This window comes from Haemaphysalis longicornis, unplaced genomic scaffold (assembly GCF_048455015.1).
Source record: "Haemaphysalis longicornis isolate Haplotype H1 unplaced genomic scaffold, Haemaphysalis longicornis Haplotype H1 scaffold_7, whole genome shotgun sequence".
In the NCBI taxonomy this organism is placed as follows: domain Eukaryota; kingdom Metazoa; phylum Arthropoda; class Arachnida; order Ixodida; family Ixodidae; genus Haemaphysalis; species Haemaphysalis longicornis.
Genome location: NW_027526422.1, coordinates 44,421,618 through 44,442,040, shown reverse-complemented (window position 1 = coordinate 44,442,040; position 20,423 = coordinate 44,421,618). Strand labels below are relative to the sequence as shown.

Below are 20,423 nucleotides of genomic sequence, written 5' to 3'. Positions count from 1 at the left end.
TAAACCTCGCTGTTTGCTTTGTACGCCCCTCGTCTAACGTCAGCTTTGGGCTAATTCGAACGCAATTCATGGAGGATAAGCACACTCGCAATTTGTTAAAGGCCTTCCTGCGGACAAGGGACCATAGCTTCACAGCCGACATGAATAGCTCATTTGGGTGGATTGTGCGAACGAGGTGGCCCTTTACACGCATACTAGTCGTAAAAAAAAAAAAAAAAAAAAAGAACGTTTTAATTGGTCGAAAACAACTCGGAACCGGCGCACCACACTCTGAACGTTACCCTAATAGTCATCAAACAACGTTTACAGCTCGCTTTAGTGTCTCTTAAAGGTGTACAATGACTGTATCGACTTGACAAATTTTTTTAAGTCTTCATTAAAAACAATCTTGTCATCGCTATGAAAGGAACCGAATGTTCTAGGTGTTAGTACTATACGTATTAATTGCTCGTTCCAGTACGTATCTGCGCGTCGTGCATCGCTTGGATTTCAGTGATTTCACAAACTGGAGTGACAATGAGTTATTTAATCTACACAAAATCAAGCATTCTCGTTGGAGTAGGATGCGGTCTGTACAAGAGTACATACGTATCTTACATTATCTATACAGACCTCTCTAAAGAAACTCATTTGCAAGGCGCCGACGTGGCGATACCCAAACGAGAGCAATGCCTTATCTCAAGGCCTGCACTGATATACACTACAAGGCGTCTTGGTCCAGTTTGGACAGGGGTTCTGATAGCCGCGCGTGTGAGAGTACCTAACAGGCTACTTTAAGTGCCCTTTCTGGTGATAACAAACGCGTATGTTTTCGACAAGCCGCCTGCACTTGACGCATGCCTATAGTGGACAATTGGTTTTTGTGTTAGACGCTGTATTACCTGTGTGCACTCGACGCGCATTCGAAAGGAGTGGCTCGCCGATTTAGGATTTGTAAAGCGTGTTTACTTGAAGAAATAGGAAAAAGACAAAGACGCTATCGACCTAAGGAAACGCTGTCCTCGAAGGGGAAATGTTGTCGCAAGGTTGGGGTGTGTCCGCTGGAAATCAGTGACAAAGGGGCTGGTTTTTTACACCCGCAGTTCACGCTGCTAGCACTGAAAACAGCCAGTCAGAGCCCGGGAATCGGCAACAAAACCTTGGCAATGAAAGGCGGCTAGAAAAAAATAGACGCATAACACAAAATTACGGCCGAGGAAGATGCAGGCAGACACACGCACGTCCCGTATATACGCAAAAAAAAAAAAAAAAATTGGCCGCGTATTTGCTTGCTTCACTGCAAATGTCGTTGAGAGAAGATAGTTATCTGTTGCACCTTACACGTAGCTCCCTCTCATCTCTCCCCTCCCCACATCTCGCGCTCTTCCCTTCCCCTTTCGCTCCCCTCGTGATGATTGGAATGGAAGTTTGTTCAATGCAATTCAAATTTCCCGCCGTCAGACTACTCGCGCGCCATCTGTCGGGTCAGCGCGCATCTTTTTATTAACCTCGTGTATCTTGTTTTGTTTGGAACAACACGAGCGGAAGCTATGTTACTTTAGTGCTTGCTTTTATTTCGCAAGAGCTGGAGCCTTTCTGGGCCATTTTTAAAGCGTTATTTTTCCACTTGCTACCGTAAAACCCCACAGAACGTATATTCGTAACAAATATCTCGACTAAGTACTTACCGGCTAAGTACTGACATTTCGCCTCAAATGTGCCCGTAATGCCCTTTGGGCTAAATGGGGGAGGGGGGGGGGCATGTATGACTAAGGCCAATAGTTTTAGTAGTTCGGAATAAGCTTCTTGTTGACTAATTTTTCAACTTGACGCCACGTTTTGTCTGTTTTTGAGTGGAGTATCGACTGACATACCACGTTTTGCAGCTCGTTCGACTTTTTTGGACAGCTGTGACATTTCTTAGCGATATAGGTCACATGGGACGCAGGTATACAAAGCCAAATGTTGGCGCAAACACGTGAACCTACGAAGCGACTAAAAGCACGTTGCCAACATCACATGAAAAAATTGGCGTGCTTTATTGATGTTACCGCGTAAAGACCATGTTGCATGCCCCATGCAACAGGGTCTTTTGACCCTGTTGCATGGGTCTTTTGACCCCTGCCACTACCCCAGTTTGGGGTAGTGGCAGGGGTCAACACGGGCGCAGTGCAATGCCCGCTTCTCGCCCTGGGAGCTCCGCCTCGATGATCACGGATACTCCGGCACCAGGTACGTATGCACACTTAAAGCGAATGAGTTATGCGAAGCTCCTTAAACTAATAATGGCGTAACGGCAAATGACATTTTTTTTTCATGCAGTGAATAAATGGCATTAAAACTTATGCCATCAAACCCTCAATTTCATTTTCCGTGCACGCGTATGGCATGGCTATTGAGAGTGATCACCAGGTCGCATGCTGCAATACGTAGTAATATTCAGGAAAACCAAACATAAATAAACTAATATGCAATATAAGTTGTCCCGACCGCGATTGCCACATTGTATAAAGTTCGTCTGTTCATACATGTAGTGTAGCAGACAGCAGACGAGCGAGTCTCATGAGCGCTCGCTTCTGAGCCGAAGCTCGCTATACACGTCACGAAAGTGCTTTTCGCAGTTGCCCCGATATAGGTCGTTCATACCGGGGAACGGAAAGAGGAATGTGCGGAAAAATGCTGAGGCAGGAAAGAATAACAGGATGCACTGCACCTGCGTGCAGGTGGACGTCTGGCCTGGAGATAAGATCGGTGATATTCGACAAAAAAAAAAGAAAAGAAAAGAAAAATGAAACTTTGATGCACCTACGTTCTGCCTGGGCTATGAAAGCCGTGGTGTAGTGTACACGTCTACCGACCAATGTACGTCACCTGGAAATTTTTAGCGTGCTCTGAAACCTCGGCTCTCAGGCGTTCTTGTTTTTTCGCCTCCATCTGAAAAACGGCGGCAGTGGTCGGTACTGAACCCGCGTCCTTGTGCTGAGTTGTGTAACTTTCAACATTAACAACAAAAACACTTTAGCGTGGTCACCGACAGGCACGGTCTAGAAAAAAATGAAGGAAGCTCACACTAACGCGTAAGACTTGAAAGTAGCGAAGCTGTACGCAACCTTCACGACCATCGCGAAGGTTCAAGTCCACGATTGCGGCCGATTTGCTTCTCCTTCGCTGCCGCAACGACATTTGCTCCATCATTATTGCTATAAGTGTGAGCTTCCTTCATTTTTTTTTTTTTTTTTGAAGCGGTAGTCATTGGACATCGCCTTAGAGGGACGTACCCTATGACGCGTCTTTCTCGTTCCGAGCAAGTTTGCCACGATTACGGCGAACGCTGCAGTTCTTTTTTTTTTTTTTTTTGCCGAACTTGTCCAATCTCGCTAAGCGGGTATGTTTGACTTGACAAACGTGCGCAGGGGTCGCTGGGCAGTCGTCGCGAGGCGCTCACGTGTGCGTGCTCGACAATTTCTGGGTATTTTTAACTGCGCACACGAAAAATTACGATTAACTAAACAGCGTCGCTGTTGGAAGAAATTGGGGGGTATGACGTCGTGTTCTCAGTTATGAGGAAAAGGGCTTAAAATGAATAATGATTAAAAACAAATATGACCAAGTCGAAAGTAAAGTCGAAATCACATACAGAAAGCTTCCCCACAGCCTTAGCAATTAAAAATTAAATACTACATGCGGATGACTATCTTGCGCAAGTTGTTGCCGGTGACCCAAGCGTGGCACGACAAGGAAAACAGACGCAGAATTGCCATGGGCTGGAGAGAATTCGGCAAACACTCGAATGTAATGAACAGAAACATACCACTGTCACTAAAAGAAAAGTATATGCAGCCAATGCCTACACCCAGTGATGACGTGTTGGGCAGTTATTTCGGAATGTACTAACCACTTCAAAGGAAAGCCAGGCCGGCCCAACGAGCAGTGGTAAAAAGAATGACAAGTGTAACCCTTAGGGTTAACGTATACGAACGAGCGTCTTGGATTGAGGAGCCAAGTCGGGTGGACGACATGACAGCCCAAATAAAGAGGAAGAAATGGAGACTGGGGCTGAGAATGCAGTGCTGAGATCTGGGGAACCGGTGGGCCACCACCGTTTCGCAGTGGCTACCGAGAGGCAGCACTAGAAGGAGGTTAAGGCAGATGGCTCCATGTAAGGATGAGATGAGGAAGTTTGTTTGCAAGGAATGGAATCGGACTGCTCAGCATAGTAGCAGTTGTAAATCCATGGTAGAGGAGTACTTGGATTTCCATGAGACAGTCAGTCGTCATGCATTGGACGTCAGTAAGATTGCAGAAACTTTGTAGCTAACCATCACTTCTGCATCGACGAGATCATCTTCACCGGTGCCCGTCGTCCCGTGAGCTGCTTCACCTTTACCACACCGCCATCTTGTACATGTATAGAGCCACCACCGCTACGTCGCGGCACTTTGTCTCTCCTCTTGGTGTCTCTTATTATTTTACAAATGTGATTACGATTGCGATTATGATTATTATTGCGCAAGGAGTCGGAGATCAGCCCCACCGCTTTCTTCCCCCAGAGCTAAATTCCCGGCGGCGCCCCTGGCCCATGCGTCGGTATAGTCTATGACCCTGTTCATCACGTGAACTCACTGAAGACGCAGACAAATAGTGTAAAAACTTTGTCCACGCAAACTGAATAAAAAGTGTCGATGTGGTAGGGCCTGTTGCAAATCCCAGTTGGGAATATAGAGTTTCAGCATAGCGGCTAGCGTATGCTACGCTACCGGCGGCGGCGGGTACCGGGCCCGACCGAGTATGCGCGCGCACGAAAGGACGAGGCGCGCCATTCCTCCCCCTGCTAGTGTATACTATACCAGCCGCTGCTAGTGTATACTATAGCGTACGCTTGCCGCTATGCTTTACGGTCACGGATACACGTCACAGACGCATGCCTAAGATTGCTGCTGGTTATGCACGTCACATAAATTTCCGGTACCGTCAGTGCACTGCAGTGAAAAAAAGCAACGGTGCGCCACAAACTAGTGAATATACTGGTATGATACTGATACTGGTGAAAATATACTGGTACGATATTTAATGTGAGTGGCGTTGTTAGCCCAGCAAAGACCCCGAGCTTGCTACGACAGATGTACGCGAAACAAAAAGTGGATATGATGGTGATCATGATGATGATGTGCGTTCAAACGTAAAGTTATTTGCACAGACTAGACTGGTCCTGTGCTTCGAAGGTAGTGGTAGTATTCGTCATTTGGCGGAAAAGAAGGGAAAGGTAGTACCTGACATTCAAAACAGCGCAAAAAAAGACGGGAAAAAAAGGTAGTGCACTTTCTTTCTTTCTTTTTCTTTCTTTCTTAGTACTTAGGCCCTAGTACAGGGGATAACATTCAGCTCAGCAGGGAGCTCTCCTGCTTAGAACCCAGTGTGGCGGAAAGGGAAGTAGGGGGGAGTGAAAGAGCAAAGGAGAGTGTAAAAGAGACATGTAAAGAGAGAAGGCAAGAAAGAAATATGCTTTTACCGGGTCGTAGTCCAAGGGGTGCACGAAGCAAAACACGTTTCTTTGTCATTTGCGATTGGGAATACTTCCTATTTAATTACCTGAATGAAACTGTGACGAACTAGAGCTTTATTACAGTAAACAAACATGGGGCTGTCCATTTATCACCCGTAGATGTCCATTTACTGACGGCACACGAGAACTCAAAAGTATTTACAACTTTATTGTGAGCTATGTAATTTTGAAAAGTAAATAAAATTTGGCGTAATGTTAGAGTCGTCTTAGCGGCTAGTTCTCATATAGTTTGTTTCGGGATAGTTTCAATAAAACAAGAGTTATAGGGTAGCCACATTTGTAATGATACTCCCTCTGAAGGTGGACGTGCTTCACTGTGTAACACTCAATGTGGGAAAGCCATCTTACAAAGACCAAGCTTGTCACGATCGCCTTAACGTTGGCTTCACCTCTAAGCACAAATGCATTGCTGTGGAGACATATTTTCAAGGGAAATATTAGCCGTCCTGTAATATAATATGAAGGCCCTAGTACGTATTTCTGAATATTGTGATTTTTTTCCCTGCGTTGAAGGTACGGCGCACGGTTTTACGATTCCGGGGATTTGAGCGGGCGTCGCAACGTGGAGCTACGCTCGTGTGCGGTTCTTGTTTACATCGCTCTGTTGCCGTCCTAGCCATATACACTTTTGCTGAAAAAAAAAAAAAGAGGAGAACAGTGACTGCATAAGGCAACCTTCGAATATTCCTGAGCGTGCTGCACTTCCCCGAAAATAACGGGAGCGCCTCTAGCCGGCATGCCTGAGGGGCCGGCGCCGTAGTGTCGGTTTTTCGGAACTGTTGGCGGTGGCCCGGAATACAAGCTATTTACAAGCAAGCAAGCAAGAGAGAGAGAGAGAGAGAGAGAGAGAGAGAGAGAGAGAGAGAGAGAGAGAGAGAGAATCAGTCAGTGGCGTTTTTCACGTTTTGACGGTCACACTGAAAAAAAAAGAAAAAGAAAGTTCAAATGTCTCACTCGCACCTCGTTTTACTTTGGTTGCAAACTGCTAGCGTAATATTTCTGAAAAGTTTCTGTTTCGAATGTAAACGGACCATCGTCCGCAGAGCGAACAAATGCAAGTTCCGGTAGATTTTGCCGTGAATTGGCGGGAACGTTTCACAACAGCTTCTGTTTCGGAACGCAGACCGCCAAGTATCCGTTACGACAACTGACGGGAATTACGCCGTTCTGTTCAGTAACCATTTCGCGGCGGGAACGGTACATTGACGTCTCGACAAACGGGACATGTTCTGTCCGACGTTTTCCGTGATTTGACAGAATTTTACGGAACATTAACCCGTTATGGACAAAAACGAGAGATTTCCCTACAACACCACGGAACGGGGCGTCTTCCGTACATTTTCTTTTCGTAAATTGGCAGAATTTTACCGGAAATTTCCCGTTGTGAAGATAAACGAGATGTTTCCCTGACATGCCGCTGTGCAGGAGATGTTCTGCTCAATTTCTCCGCAAATTGACTGATTTTTTTTAACAGTGAGCAGCACAGTCGTTGACAGCGACTGGCAGTGTGTGTCACGCGGTGAATAATACGTGCGTCACGAGATATTTTTATTCATTGCAAATAAGATTGCCGGAGGAGGAAAACAGCGATAAAGCTTTATGCATATGACTGGACATAGTAGTTCGTTGCAGGACGGACTACCACAGCTGATATCTGCAGCTGATATCAAGCACCGAATCAAGCATCGACGTCTATTTTTGTCAACCGGTACGCGCAGATCTACTTACGACGAGCATAACCTTACTCGGCAGGTCGTTATAGGTTACCTAACGTAGGCTTAACGTCACGCTTTGAGATCTGGCATCATCGACAGGTACCCGTTTGAAAAAGAAAAAAAAAGTACGCATTGCATATCAAATTAACGTTCGGCCTAATATCCGGCGCATATCTGACAGCTGCTGTTCAGTTCAGTTCAGCAAAACGTTATTGAGGTTGGAGAGTCGATTAAAGGTGCAAACATGGGTGGAATCCTCTTTCCAGGGCCCCAAAATCTTCTACCGATCAGGCCCTGTCGATCAGCTTTCCCTGGCCTCCCAAGCCTCGCTGGCCAGGGTCACCACCCATGTTTCTAAAGAATAAGGTGTTGTATTGATCGCGGTTTGCCAAACAACTGTGCAGTTCAGTACAGTGTGGGAGACGATGGCGTTTTTTCTATCAAATTTAAAACAATATGCCCGGGAACATAAACGCCAGCATGAATATGTGTAGGATATGTTTGTTTGTATTCTTCTCGGTGTTTGCGCATAATGGGTGTTGAGTCCCGTGTGAGGTGTGGGTAGTGTTTTCCTTTCAAGTCGCGTTCTTTTAAAACAGTCTCCGCAGGATGATTCCAGCAAAACGTAGCACATACCCGCAATGGCGTACTGGCCGACGGAAGACCTGAAAGCGAAACGTTAGGCCTAAACTTGGGCGCATACGTGTCTGGGGAAGAGTTACATTCCGACACAGTAGCCCACACCCGCCGTGATGTATTTCACAAAGCTGTATAAGCAGGAATGTACACGTGCACCTTTCGCGCGATGTTCTGTGGTTGGCGCAGTACTCTCAACTTTCTCCATCGGTATCGTGACCTGCTCTGCTGGACGTGAAGGAAAAACCGCAGTCGTCCTGCACTCGTCCGCACCGCGGGTCAGACGAATGCCGGAGTGCCGCGCCAAATACGCGTAATGCAGGAGAGTATAACTAACCGTACGCCTCGCAGTGCCCCGCCCCCCATGCTATAATTACCCTAAGGGAGTGCAAGCTTTTTCGAGCCAATGGGGTGTGTAAGAAAGCAGATTCACACGTGTGCAGAAGCAGAGAGGAAAGCCAACAATCTAAGCGCCACACCCCACGCGGAACCGAAGTCGTCTGGCCGTTTTTCGGATGTGGGCAAGATCGCAGTGTAGCGTAAGATAACCCTTGTTTAAGATGTTTTAGAAGGCGTAAGACAGTTACATTAACACAACTACCCCAGACAGTGGCTTGATTATTATCTCCATTCGTAAAACCATCAGAATACTACATGTATGCTTTCCTTAGCATTTTAGCCTACTGGCTGTCTTTTCTTCGTTCATTCAACGAGCCCCTCATGCCTCACTATATTAAGCTACAAAACGTACATAACCACACATTTTTTTTACAACTAATTTACGAATCCTTTTCGGAGATACGATTGGTTCTTTTCACGAAGGGCACGTACTATCATCATACCTCGTGTGCCCTCAGGTGACCGAGAACTCGCAGGCAACGGAACGGAGCGCGAGCACGCTGGGCCGCTGGGGAAACCGTGAACGAACAGGGACTTTCCACAAGGAAACGGAACTCGTGAATTAAAACGGTGCGTAATACTTGTTTTAATTCATAGAAACACGTGCTACAAAACACCAGATGAAACAACGTGCTTATAACAATCACGAATTCCTAGCGGAAGAATTTTCATCTCCCACATAGTCGGAAATTCTTGGCTAATAGTTGGCATTTCACCTTCACTAATAAAGACGAAAAAAAAAACAATTAAAAAAAAAGATCACAACACCGTACTGCACAGCCAGCAGTGACGAGGATGCAGGCACAATCATATGATGCCCCTTTTTTTTTTTCTTTTTTCGGTGCATCGCAGATGTAAGTTACTGCAAGCTCAACTGCTAGCAGTCCAGAAGCATTCCTTATTTTCTTTCCACTCGGCGTCGCCGTCCTCGTATATTTCTTTTTTCCAAACTGGCACCCGTCCCTTCACTTCATCGATGGCGTACTTCACAGCCGCCTGGGCTTCCTGGCGATGCTCGGACGAGATGGCGATAAGGACGCTCGCCTCGCCCACGGGAACTTCGCCCAGCCGGTGGACAAGGGCGACGTTCTTGACGTCCCACTGACGCCGAAGCGCACCGCAGATGCGCAGCATTTCGCGCTTCGCCATGGGAGCGTACGCCTCGTAGCTGAGCTTGGCCACTCGCCTGCCTTCGAAGTGATTGCGCGTCGTGCCAAGGAAAAGGGAAATAGCGCCGCAGTCCGGCGATCCAACCTTCGCCAAGATTTTCTCCACGTCCAGCTTGGCCGCCGTCAGTTCCGCGTAATCCATGTGCGCCGGCGATTACCCGCCGCTGATCGGAGGAATGAAGGCGACCTCGTCGCCCGGTCGCAGCGTCACTTCAGCGCCGGCCTCGACGTACACCTCGTTCACTGCGACGACGGCGCTGTGCTGGAGGACTCGAAGCTTCGGGAACGTGCTGAAGATCGTCTGTTTCAGCTCCTCGACGTCTCGAAACACCACGGGCACTTGGAGCGAGGCTTCAGACGCGCCGGCCAGCTCGCGAGCTTTGGCGAACAGCAACAAGCGCACGGCGATTTCCGGCCGCATGGCGCACAACCGCAGCAGCTGCAGGAGACGGCTCGTCTCATCGGCTCTGCGCCGCCAATTCAGATGTTGTTAAAGCATTGTCAAACACACGCCAATGAACTGACGGCTGATGTCGCGCGCAGCAAGGTCACAACGCAAAAGAGCGCGGCGCTCCTGCGGCAGAAATCGGAGCAGACGCAGTTACCCGCTTCATCACATGTGCGCACAGCCGGTCTTTACACTTCCGTACAATGCCGCAAGACGTCGTAGTAAAAATGAAACTGTGGCCAACCCTTGCGGCAAAACTGTGAAGTATTGGCGCTTAGTTTGAGTTAAACCTTATAGACGGCGCTACAAGTCAAAGAATCGGTGAAATTGGACAGTTTAATGCAGAGTATCAGAAAGTGTCTCAAACAAAGCCTCAAAAAACATTCATAATTTTCATACGATGCGTACGACAACTTTCGATGCAGTGCACTGGATTTCTGGAGTGGTTTTTTTGTTTTGAAGGATACTTTCAGAAATACATTCAAAATGTTCATTCAGCTGGTTAGCATTTTTGTTTGTTTGCTACAAAATAGAAACTAATGAGAACGTACATACACGGGAATGTACACCCGTTCGAGTGTTGGAAATTTTCCACGCCCTTCGAAAAGGGGTTCTCGCTTAATCTAATTTGCGCAATGCAAAAAGAAGTACGATGTTTTTTAGTTTTTTTCTGTGTGTATTGATCATGCTCTACGTGCAAAAATATTTAATTTTTGGGCAAATGCCAGGAATGTTTATGCTTTCGATGCCACAAAACTTCACCCACAGCAATCTGTTTCATTTTAACTTGTAACTCTATGCAACTTGCAGAGGGTAGCGTGCCCAATACGCAGCAGTAGCGTACTTGTGTAATTTCTTTTAGCTTTGTTATGACGCCAGTCAGAATTGCACGACTGTTTCACTGATTAGAGGTTAAGAAAATCGCGGCCCTACGCTACCACCAAAACAAACAAGCGCGAACTGCCGTCGCTGCCGTCACCCGCCCCTGGGCACTGAAGCTTTCCCGGAACAGGTTTCGACCGTGCGTCATTTCCGGAAGTTCGTGGTCCGCCGCGCAGCCGCCGTCGGGTCGTGTTTGGCGCATGCGTCGAACAGTCCGCTATTAAATTCAGTACGGGGTCTTTGCCGGTTTGTGCACGGGAGCCGCACCCTGCTCAAAGCGGTCGGGAAAAAAATTTACGAACACGCTCGAGGGTTCTCGTGCACTCGCCGGGCGTCGAAGTGCAGTGGATGCTGAAGTGTGGTTTGTGAGGTTTGTTGGACATACGTAGTGGACTTTCTTCCATGCTGCTCAACGAACTGCTGTGACGGCACGCTGGGACACCATTCGGCCCACGGCAAGCCTGGGACACCCGGCGAATTGTTTCAGCGTTAGGCCTATTATTAGGGGGAAGTTACTCTCGGAAGGTATGGTTGCTCCGTGTTCTTCTTTTTTTCGGAACGTCCGTCCGTTGATGCCGCACGGACTGTGCTTTGCCCAAGCATGCACGCGCGTTCGGAACCGCTCCCGACGCGCCGATTCGGCGGAAACGGTGACAATTATTCTTGAGTTAGGGCTAGTTGCTGCTCCTCCCATCGGCTGTAAAATGGCGGATATTATGTTCCGATCAGCTCAAATTTCGCTTGTCGTGGGCGAACTTGGCCGAACTTACGATTGCATGATGCGTGCTAGTGGTCGCACTTAGTTCCGGAGCCGGCTTTTGATCGCAGCATCGTTTTGTGTCATCGCCGCTTGCGGAAGTGACTGCAAACCCATCGAAGTGCGGGTGGTGGTGTGACATACTTGTTTGCAAAAACAACGTGGCGGCCGTGCTCTCTTCGAGTAACGCCCGCCCGCATTTACTCCTCCTTGTGCACTCGCAGCTATTGCCAGGTGTTAATCGTTAGCCAACACTTCGTTGCGGAAGGCTGGTTCCGATCGGAGCAAAATAACCCTAAACTGCATCGGCGCCTTTCGGTGGGTCGTATTTTTAGGCGCGCGTTCCTTCGTGCTAAAGCAGTGTGTGGCACAGCGCGCGGTCAGTTTTATGTGAACTTGGTTGTCCCTGATTTGGCCAAGTGGCGGGTGTTGTTTGTGTTCAGCCGAACCGGCTAACGAATGCCTCTAGGCCTAACGCACTTGTGACAAGTTGCGGGGTGAGGTGGCCTACAAACGTATGCGCCCAGCGCGAGATGCTTTCGGCAGCTTGAGCGTTTGCGCCCGGAATGTCGCTTTTGGTGGCATTGCGACGGCGTTGTTTGTGCACTTCTCAAGATTACTTTCACGCTGCCTGTTCCGGCTCGATGCAACCGGGTAAGGCTGTGCGGGATAACCCGTTTCCTGCGGCCTGTGGGCGCGGACACCGACGGATGTTTTGAGCAACAAGAGAAGCTCCGCGTACTTGGGCGCACGTCTGTGCGGATTTACGCATTGCAAGAGACAGCGGAAAGTTGTGCGATCGGTTTGTTTTGTGCTTCTTTCCCGATTTCTGCGCTTGGAGAGCATTTAGAAAAACGTGGAATAGTAGTAGCAAATAAGTTTATTTCGCAAGGTGTGTTCTGGCTGGATTTAAAGGCAGTGTTGAAAGCATCTATTTGTAGCATTCTGCTTGGCAGATACAAGCTTTGCTCATCTATAAATCCGCATTTTCTTTCTCATGCATTCTGCCATGTACTGGGGAAAAAGTTTGAGACATGTTTTTGTGGATTTGCTGAACCTTCGAGCGGGGGCAGCGTGTTAGGTTGCACCACTGACAACCTGGGAGTGATCACCTCGTTTCCTCTTGTGGCTGTACCGTGGTGCGAGAGAATTCAAGCCAAGGATTGATCACGCATACCTCGAATGTGTCTTGGTGTGCACGAGAAATCGTGGCGTACATTGTTTGCGGTCGTGAATTTAGGTGCAGTCGCTCATTGTGTGCCTTGGTATTTTCCAGGTCGAGGAGCCTAAACTAACAAAATGAATGAAGTGGAGAGTCTACGTCAAGAAGCAGAGACATTAAAGAACACAATACGAGTAAGTAGACAACAGTCCAGTCGCGATGAATGATGTGAAATGAAAAACGGGGTCAAGTGGGAGGAACACGCTGCATGAACACTACAAAACACCTACAACACGAGTCTGGTCTGTTAGGTAACAACCAGCTGCAACGTACTTGCTCACGTGGTACCTGGGTAATCATAACATTCTTTCCAATTGTTTCCTCATGCAGCGAACAGAGTTTTGGAGGGGCAGTGTATGATGTCGCGCTGCAGTCAGATAGGAGCACTTGCATCTGGTCATTATTGATTTGCTTTGATAAGGGATTGGCGAACAAGATAAACAGTTATTTTGGTGGCTTAAGCTTCTGGGGCATTTCACAGTGACCGATTGTATTTCCGGCTGCAGCTTTATAATCAATTTTGGCCAATGAACACGTTAATTTGTGTGGTGATGTAAACTTAAGCGAGCCTGTGTATTACTGCTCGCCATAAAATATTACCACACCACCTGCTGTAGTCGCTCAGTGGCTACGTTGTTGTGTTAATGTGCCCAAGGACACGGATTTAGTCCCGGCCTTGGTGGCCACGTTTCAGACGGAGCCAAGAAGCAAAGGTAGCAGTCTGTCGAGATTTCGGTGCATCCCAAGGTGGTCAAAATTAATCCAGAGCCTTCACGCCTCATATCCTGGGTGTAGTTCATACACGTTACAAACCCCACAAAATTAGCATACGCATTTAAGAAAATTTACATTTCCTGTGATTAGTGAATCGTTGAGATTCACCTGACGCTGTCAGCCTGCGTCATCACTTCAAACTGTAACAGAAGTTTGCAGCCTGTTTTAGCGCTCCAATGTAGAGGAAGCAACTTGATTTCATAGCTAAATGGCTCAGGTGTTCTACTGCGGACCCAAAAGCACTGGTCCCATCCTATCCGCAATGGCTGGTTTACCAATAAGAAGATCAAAACAAAACCACTCGTGGGCGTAGGTTTACAAGAGGTCCCCGTGGGTTCTGAATTAATCTGTAGCCCTCTATTATGGAGGCATCTCGTAGCACAAGTGTAGCTTTAAGCATGCAATTTTGACAATACGAATTTATGAGAAAATTATTGTGGCATCTACATCAATTTCTGCATGTATTACCTTGCTGTCGATCCCTTATTCAAAGTACTGTTAGATGCTAACTTGCCTTCACAAACGTTAATTGTTATCGGTTTCTACAGGTGCAATGTTCAGACACATACTCATGTCTGTCAAAAACTATAGCCTGTAATCCTGCCAATGTTTCATCACAGCCCGTGTGAAGATGGGCTAGTAGAAGCCTTTTGCCACATCAGCAATAGCAGTGGCACTTTGCAACATGAAACCAAAAACAGCACCATGCGTTGTCAGCTGTTCGAAGCCTTGGCCAAAATGGACATGATGTTGAAGGGGGTGGGTGTGAAGAAAATGAAGTTCAGTGCAAATGCACTCCTAAAACACCCCATAGCATCAGTTGGTGCATCTCCCACCAATTCTTTCTGTGCAAATTTCCTAAGGAAGCACTCGGAGCATGGGTGCAGATTGTCGGAGTGAACAAAAACCGGAAAGGGGGGGGGGGGGGGGGATTTTTTTTGGCCGTAACGAAGATGGAACCTTATTTAATATTTCGTTGAGGAGCGAAACAAATTCGTTTTGGTTTTTAGGTTACAGGATTTCCGTCAACTTCCATGCAGCGAGGTGGGAGATTGCTGTTGGTTCGCTGGCGTAAAATCGCCTTTCGTTTCGCTGGTGCCCTCTTTCCTGCGGCAGGCTTGCTGCCTGCTTCCATACTCTCTCAGTCTATCTCTATAGGCATTGCTTAGCCCCGTGCGCGATTGCGAGCCCCGTGCGCGATTGCCACTCGCTGCTGGATGCACTGCAGATGTGTCGACCTTGTTTATTTATTTACGAGCATACCTTATTCCATTGTTATTCGGGGTGTTATGCATGAGTAAACATGGATATTCTGAAACACGGCATAATATTGAAGAAGAAAAATACAGTGTTTAGTGAGATTACAGGAGCACACACAATGAGCAGTGAAAACAGCAAGGTACAGTGGCACACTCGGTGAAAACAGCTACAGGCCATGTTGCGCTCGTACGCAAGGGCTGCCATAGCGCAGCAGAAATTGTTTTATGAGGGCTGGAAAGAACAGTATTGGGCAGGACAATTCTATTGTTAATTGGTTTTAGAAAAGATGCTTGGAATGCAGATGTGCGCTATGAATATTCAGCTTTTTTTTTTCTGTTCTTTGTCTGGGCGCATTCGGGGGGGGGGCTGCAAGTACTGATGTTGATCCGTTGATAGCTCCGCTCATACAATGTTTTATTATTAAACTCAGAGAAAAGGTGGGCCGGGGTTTTACGGTGTACCATGAGACACGGCGTCTCAAACTTGTAGCGATAATATCGCAACTATGCGACTTGCTAACAAAGCGCACAGCTGAATTTTGAATTGCCTCAAAGTTATTCATTGCAGTTGTAGTGTTTGGTTCCCAGGCCAAGGTGTTATACTTAAGAATTGAGCGCACGCACACAGCATGTTAGTTATTGGAGGCTTGGAGTGTTCGCACGCCATCTGCGACAGTGTCTCAAAAAGAAAAACCTACGGGCCAGATTGAGGCCTGTCAGCATAGCTAGATTTAGGAATTCGGGGGTTTGTTACAGAGGTATATTACAAGGAGTGCTTTGGTGTCTTGGATATTTTTGTGTGCAGTTGATCTATTTAACGTCCTATATTTAAAAAAAAAACGAGAAAGATCGCTGTTTTTAACATAAATTTATAACTCAATTTTTCTTATGCACACTTGCAAATTGTTATGAACTGTTTCGGAACATTATTTTTTTGTTCCGAAGCAGCATTGGAACAAAACTGTTATTTATGGAAAGAAACAAACCGGAATGAAAAACATGTCATTCCGACAGCATGGTTGCACATTATAAACCTTATGATTAGACGGGGTGCAGGACACTTTCCGTTTTCCTTTACACATCACACACCATTAGAATGTACTTTCTTTGTCTTCTTCTTTTTTTTTTTTTATGTCACAGCAGTTGCCTTTGTTGAAAAATACAGTGTGAAATGGACCGAGCATAGAAGGCAAGCGAACAAACTCTGTTATATGTACACTGTACATCTTAACATACTAGCCTGGTTCTGCGTTCAGATGGTCATCTTAGTAACAGGAAGCAGTTGTAAAAATGAACATTGTTGAGGGCTACATGAGGAGGATCCACTTATATGTAGTACAACCAGCCATTAGACCTAACTTGGCTTCATCCTGCAAATTTGTCGACCTTGTTTGGCTACAGCGCTTTCACCGGTTCTTGTTTCTGCTCAGGCGAAAAATGTTAGGCACCCACAATTTTCTTTGCTCTTTTTGTATCGTGCAAAAAAACTTTTCTTACTTTTCTAATATTTTCCCCCGTTTATATGGCAACCTTGCGTTACGAAGTATGAAATTGATGCTAAACAGGTATTTTTCATGTAAACGTCGGGCAGAACTTGCAGGTTGCAATACAGTTTTATTGAAGTGCTAAACATCAGTGGTATTCATGTTGATATCTATTTTTATCTCAAATCAAAAATGCTAAAAATTCTAAAGGGGCAAACATTTTTGCAAAAATTTTCTAAGCCTGAAATCATTTCAAGGTAAAGAAAAGGGTGGGGAGGAGCCATCCGACCTTGCTAAGAGTGGATGCGCAGTGAAACTCTGGACTGAGTCAAGGGTGCACGAATCATAATCATAACATTTATTTTGCGGCAGTCGCAGCGACAGTGGCTATGGGTCACCATGGCGCATAGTGATCTGTATGACGACAACTTTATATTCCCTGATAGCAGGAAGTCTTCACACACTTCACATGCTTCAAAGTTTGGGGCCACCTCAACAACTCGCTTGCAGCTGCCCTTTTACGACGCTGCAGCTGAATCCAAATTCATGGTCTCAGAATTCGGGCTGAAAAAGTTTCCTAATCTAAGAGAATGGCATTTGTGTCTTCTTGCTGCATTCTGCGTTTCAAGAGCTGCATCGTTCTTTTGCCAGGCTCGCTGTCTGTGCGCGACTTCTTAGGCGTGTTGAGATTCTTTTTTCTCAGCATTTTCCGAATTCTCCGTGGTACGTGTTGTCCTATAGTGTGAGCCTCAGTAGCCGTTACAGGGGTGTTTTGCTGACTTAGAATATAAAGAATCCCGACCTGCGAGAGGGCTACAGATTTGCCGTAAAACTGTCCGTAATTGTAACTGCTGTGCTATCGGGCAATCAGCATTGGGTGTGAACCGTTAGCTGAGTGCCTTTCTCTGGTGCAAGCAGCAATTCCATAATACACACTGCATTCCTAGTATCAGTAAAAACATCAAAACCAAACAGAGACATGGGCCAGGAGAAGATAAAACTAATTGATCAGCTGTTTGTTCTTCACCAGTGCTGCTGATAATCTGAGCTGGCAGCGTTGTCACGCTGATTGTGGTTCATCAGAGGAACCAGCTGCAGAGCGAGCGAAAGTAATAAGATTGGTGGTGTTGGAGGAAGGCCTGTGTGAGGACGAAATGCAAGTTTGTTTTATTCGACAGATTACTTCATTAGACTAACACTGATACCACTTCACTGAAATGAAAGCTTAAGAACGGGGAGAACGGGAAAAGAGGCATGGGACTGATTAGTGTTGTACCTGACATGCGGAGGTCCATGTTCACCTCGACATCCTGGGAGAGAAGAGTTCATAAGGCCAGAATGACTACGAAGAAGGCATAATGTGCAGCTTTAGTGCATGGCAGTATTTAGATTGGTCGAGAGAAGGCTGACAATTGGCTGCTGATGTTCGCCTCGGTGGAACCAGGTGGTACTGCTCCCTGGTCACATGATGTTTGCCATAGCACGGGGCCAGCCAGACTGAGTTGCACATTCTGGAAAGGAGGACCCACGGCAAGGTAGAATCATGTGGTGAGCCCTGTTACTGGTCACGAGGCGCCTGCAAGTCGTCCAGAAACTCGGAATAGTGAAACGCTTAGATGAGTCAGGTTTGCTTTTCCTCCTGCTTGCTGGTCCATGAACAGAGAGAGAAGGTCAAGGTCAGTCGGTTGTCACTCGTTGACCTCTTCAAGTGGTTCCAATTGAACCTGGGTTGCTCCAGACTAAAGGCTTTGCTCGATGACGCCTCATCTCCGGAATGCACTCGGGGGCGTATTGCAAATATGTGGCGTCTGGCTGCCCTGAAGCGCGCTACTCATGTATGCCTAGACCATAATGTGATGCCTCGTGTAGGATGAATCGCAGCACCAGCAACCTTTCTGCACTAGAGTTGTGCATTACAGCCGCTTGTGTGATTGGCTGAGGCCGACAAAATAGGGCATAAATGGAAAACATCACAAACAGTTAAAAACCCCTTGCCTACTGAAAGAAACGAGATGACGCCGTTAATTATACGTGCTACTGTGAAATGCTCGTGAAGGAGATGATGAGATTTTTCCCTATTACTTTCTGATGCAATGTTGTCAAGAAGGCTGTTCCTCAAGCGAATGGCTACAGGAAGTACAAAGAAGTTAAAAGCCATGTGTAGAGCCATACAAGCGCAAAGAACTTAATTTGTTTTCAGTCTTTGAGACGTTTTGGATGCAATGTAGATAGGCAATGTGGAACGAGTGCCGTTATAAACGTATTTGTGCTGCAATGATAAAAGAGCGATATTACAGCGCAGAGCCAAAGGTTGGAGTGAATGATGAAGCTTTATTTGTGTTACACTGGAATGGTGGCTGTAATCTCGGGAGGTGAAATGGGCAGCTCTGTTTTGGACCGATTCAATCATGTTGATGAGACCAAATAGTTGTGTACTCGAGTTGCGGGTGAACAAATATCTAATAGGCCAATTTACGAATGCTTGAAAGTCGAATTACTAAGATTGCGCCGTAAATATCCTAGTGTCTTCAATGCTTTTGCACAGATGGCTGTAACATGGGATGACCATGAAAGGTTTTCAGTTAGGCGAACACCCAAATATTTGTAATGTACCGTATGCAACAATTCTTAATGATTGGCGTGGTATGAGAAGTTAATTTTACATGAACAATTTGCACAAAAAAATGAGAAAGAAAATGAAATGTGGGGCATATTCTTTCCGTCGTAGTAAGGATGGTGGGCTAGACAATAGAAGTTTCAGGTGGGCGTGCATACACACCACGTGTGAAATCGTTAACCAGCTAACACTAAAAAACACCACCATCGAGCAGACAATTTTCGGGCGGGCTGGGTGTACATGACAAAGCACCAGTCAATTGGCGTGAGTGACTATTACTGATTTGATCCTATTTGTCGAGTCGTGGCCGCTACTGTTTAAGGACTTCGTTGCTAAGAGCCGCAACAAAATACATTGTGTAGGTTCGATCAGAAGCATACAGAGCACAGGAGTGGCATTGCTGCACCACCTAGGAAGGCTGATAATAACAATGCGCATTTTTGCGTAACCTCTCGCTAGCTTCAGTTGTAATTTCTGCTGGTTTGCAGCGTACAAATGCTTATGGGGTCAATTTACCAACAATCCGTTTTAGGTACCTGTCTCTAATACAGCATTGCTGGTGTCACGAAACATGCGATGCAGTGGGATAATCTAAATTGCTTGTTGAATACAGCTTTGTTTGCTGCCGGACGAGTGCTGAAGATGCTGTAAAACACCAAATCTTTGGAACGAAACAAAGGCTCCTTTAAGAACAAACATTGCTTTTGTCGGACGTCCCGTCCTCTTCTGGGGATTCGCCATGCACCTGGCCGTGCAGGGCCAGAAGAATTCTTTGACTGTACATTCTGTGGGGAATATTATGACATCTGCAGTCCACTCGTTGCACACAAACAGGCAAGATAGGGCCATTCTTGCACTGGGGGCACAGGAGCAGTATGTTTGTGTGGAGAACTGTGCAGGTATCAATAGCTCGGGTTTCTTGTACCCGAGTTGTGCGTGCATGGGGGGCATCAGAGGGAAGGCATGCATGAGCCTTGTGATCTTGTGGAAATGACCGATTGTGGGGCTTCACTGTGATCAGTCAGGAATTGTTCGATATGGAAAGGCAGTAGTTACGAGAACACTGGTTTTATTGGGGCAGGGGCTTGCTCCTGTCACGCTTCGGAGCAGGCATTAGCGCCATTTTCGACAGTGAGATTTCCCCTTCCTTGGGTGTGTGCTGCTTGCATCGAAGCACTAAACTGTTACACAAGTCTTTTAGCAGCATATCTAAGGCTAAATGAAACGAGGGGCGTGCTGGCTATCAATCGCAACCTTTACTGGTGCATCGCTCATGTGACCTTTCCCAACACCTGTTCACTTCACGCTTTGCCGCCCTTCTGTTGCACAGTGGGCAACGGTCATCACATTTGCTTTAAGTTCAGTTCTCATTCAGGTGCAAAAGCCTCTTCTGGAGTGCTGTGCAAAACTGCCAGGGTGCCCTCTTCCTAGCATCTGTTGCAGAGGAACCGTGTGCCGGTGATGAACCTTCGATGCTTTCCCAACTGTCTGTTGACCACGGCATCACCTTCCACGACAC

The 20,423-nt window shown here is 46.7% G+C and overlaps 3 protein-coding genes and 1 non-coding gene across 4 annotated transcripts in view; 1 reads left to right on the top strand and 3 right to left on the bottom strand.

Moving 5' to 3' along the window:
- Positions 1-2,055: 2,055 nt before the first annotated feature.
- On the bottom strand, positions 2,056-2,219 carry LOC144147458 (U1 spliceosomal RNA). Its single transcript, XR_013317945.1, has one exon. It is a non-coding gene; the product is annotated as a U1 spliceosomal RNA (small nuclear RNA).
- A 6,635-nt stretch (positions 2,220-8,854) lies between these two features.
- Mocs2b (Molybdenum cofactor synthesis 2B) lies at positions 8,855-9,603 on the bottom strand. Its single transcript, XM_077677034.1, has one exon. The coding sequence runs from the start codon at positions 9,601-9,603 to the stop codon at positions 9,163-9,165; it is 441 nt and encodes a 146-aa protein (XP_077533160.1). The 3' UTR covers positions 8,855-9,162.
- Positions 9,604-9,615: 12 nt separating this feature from the next.
- Positions 9,616-10,111, bottom strand: Mocs2a (Molybdenum cofactor synthesis 2A). Its single transcript, XM_077677036.1, has one exon. The coding sequence runs from the start codon at positions 9,880-9,882 to the stop codon at positions 9,616-9,618; it is 267 nt and encodes an 88-aa protein (XP_077533162.1). The 5' UTR covers positions 9,883-10,111.
- Positions 10,112-10,998: 887 nt separating this feature from the next.
- Positions 10,999-20,423, top strand: part of Gbeta13f (guanine nucleotide-binding protein subunit beta-1) — a 37,566-nt gene continuing 28,141 nt past the window's right edge. Inside the window, exons 1-2 of the mRNA XM_077677033.1 lie at positions 10,999-11,316; positions 12,825-12,904. Of these exons, the coding sequence (XP_077533159.1) occupies positions 12,848-12,904 (57 nt within the window). The 5' untranslated portion in view covers positions 10,999-11,316; positions 12,825-12,847. The remainder of the gene's footprint in view (positions 11,317-12,824; positions 12,905-20,423) is intronic.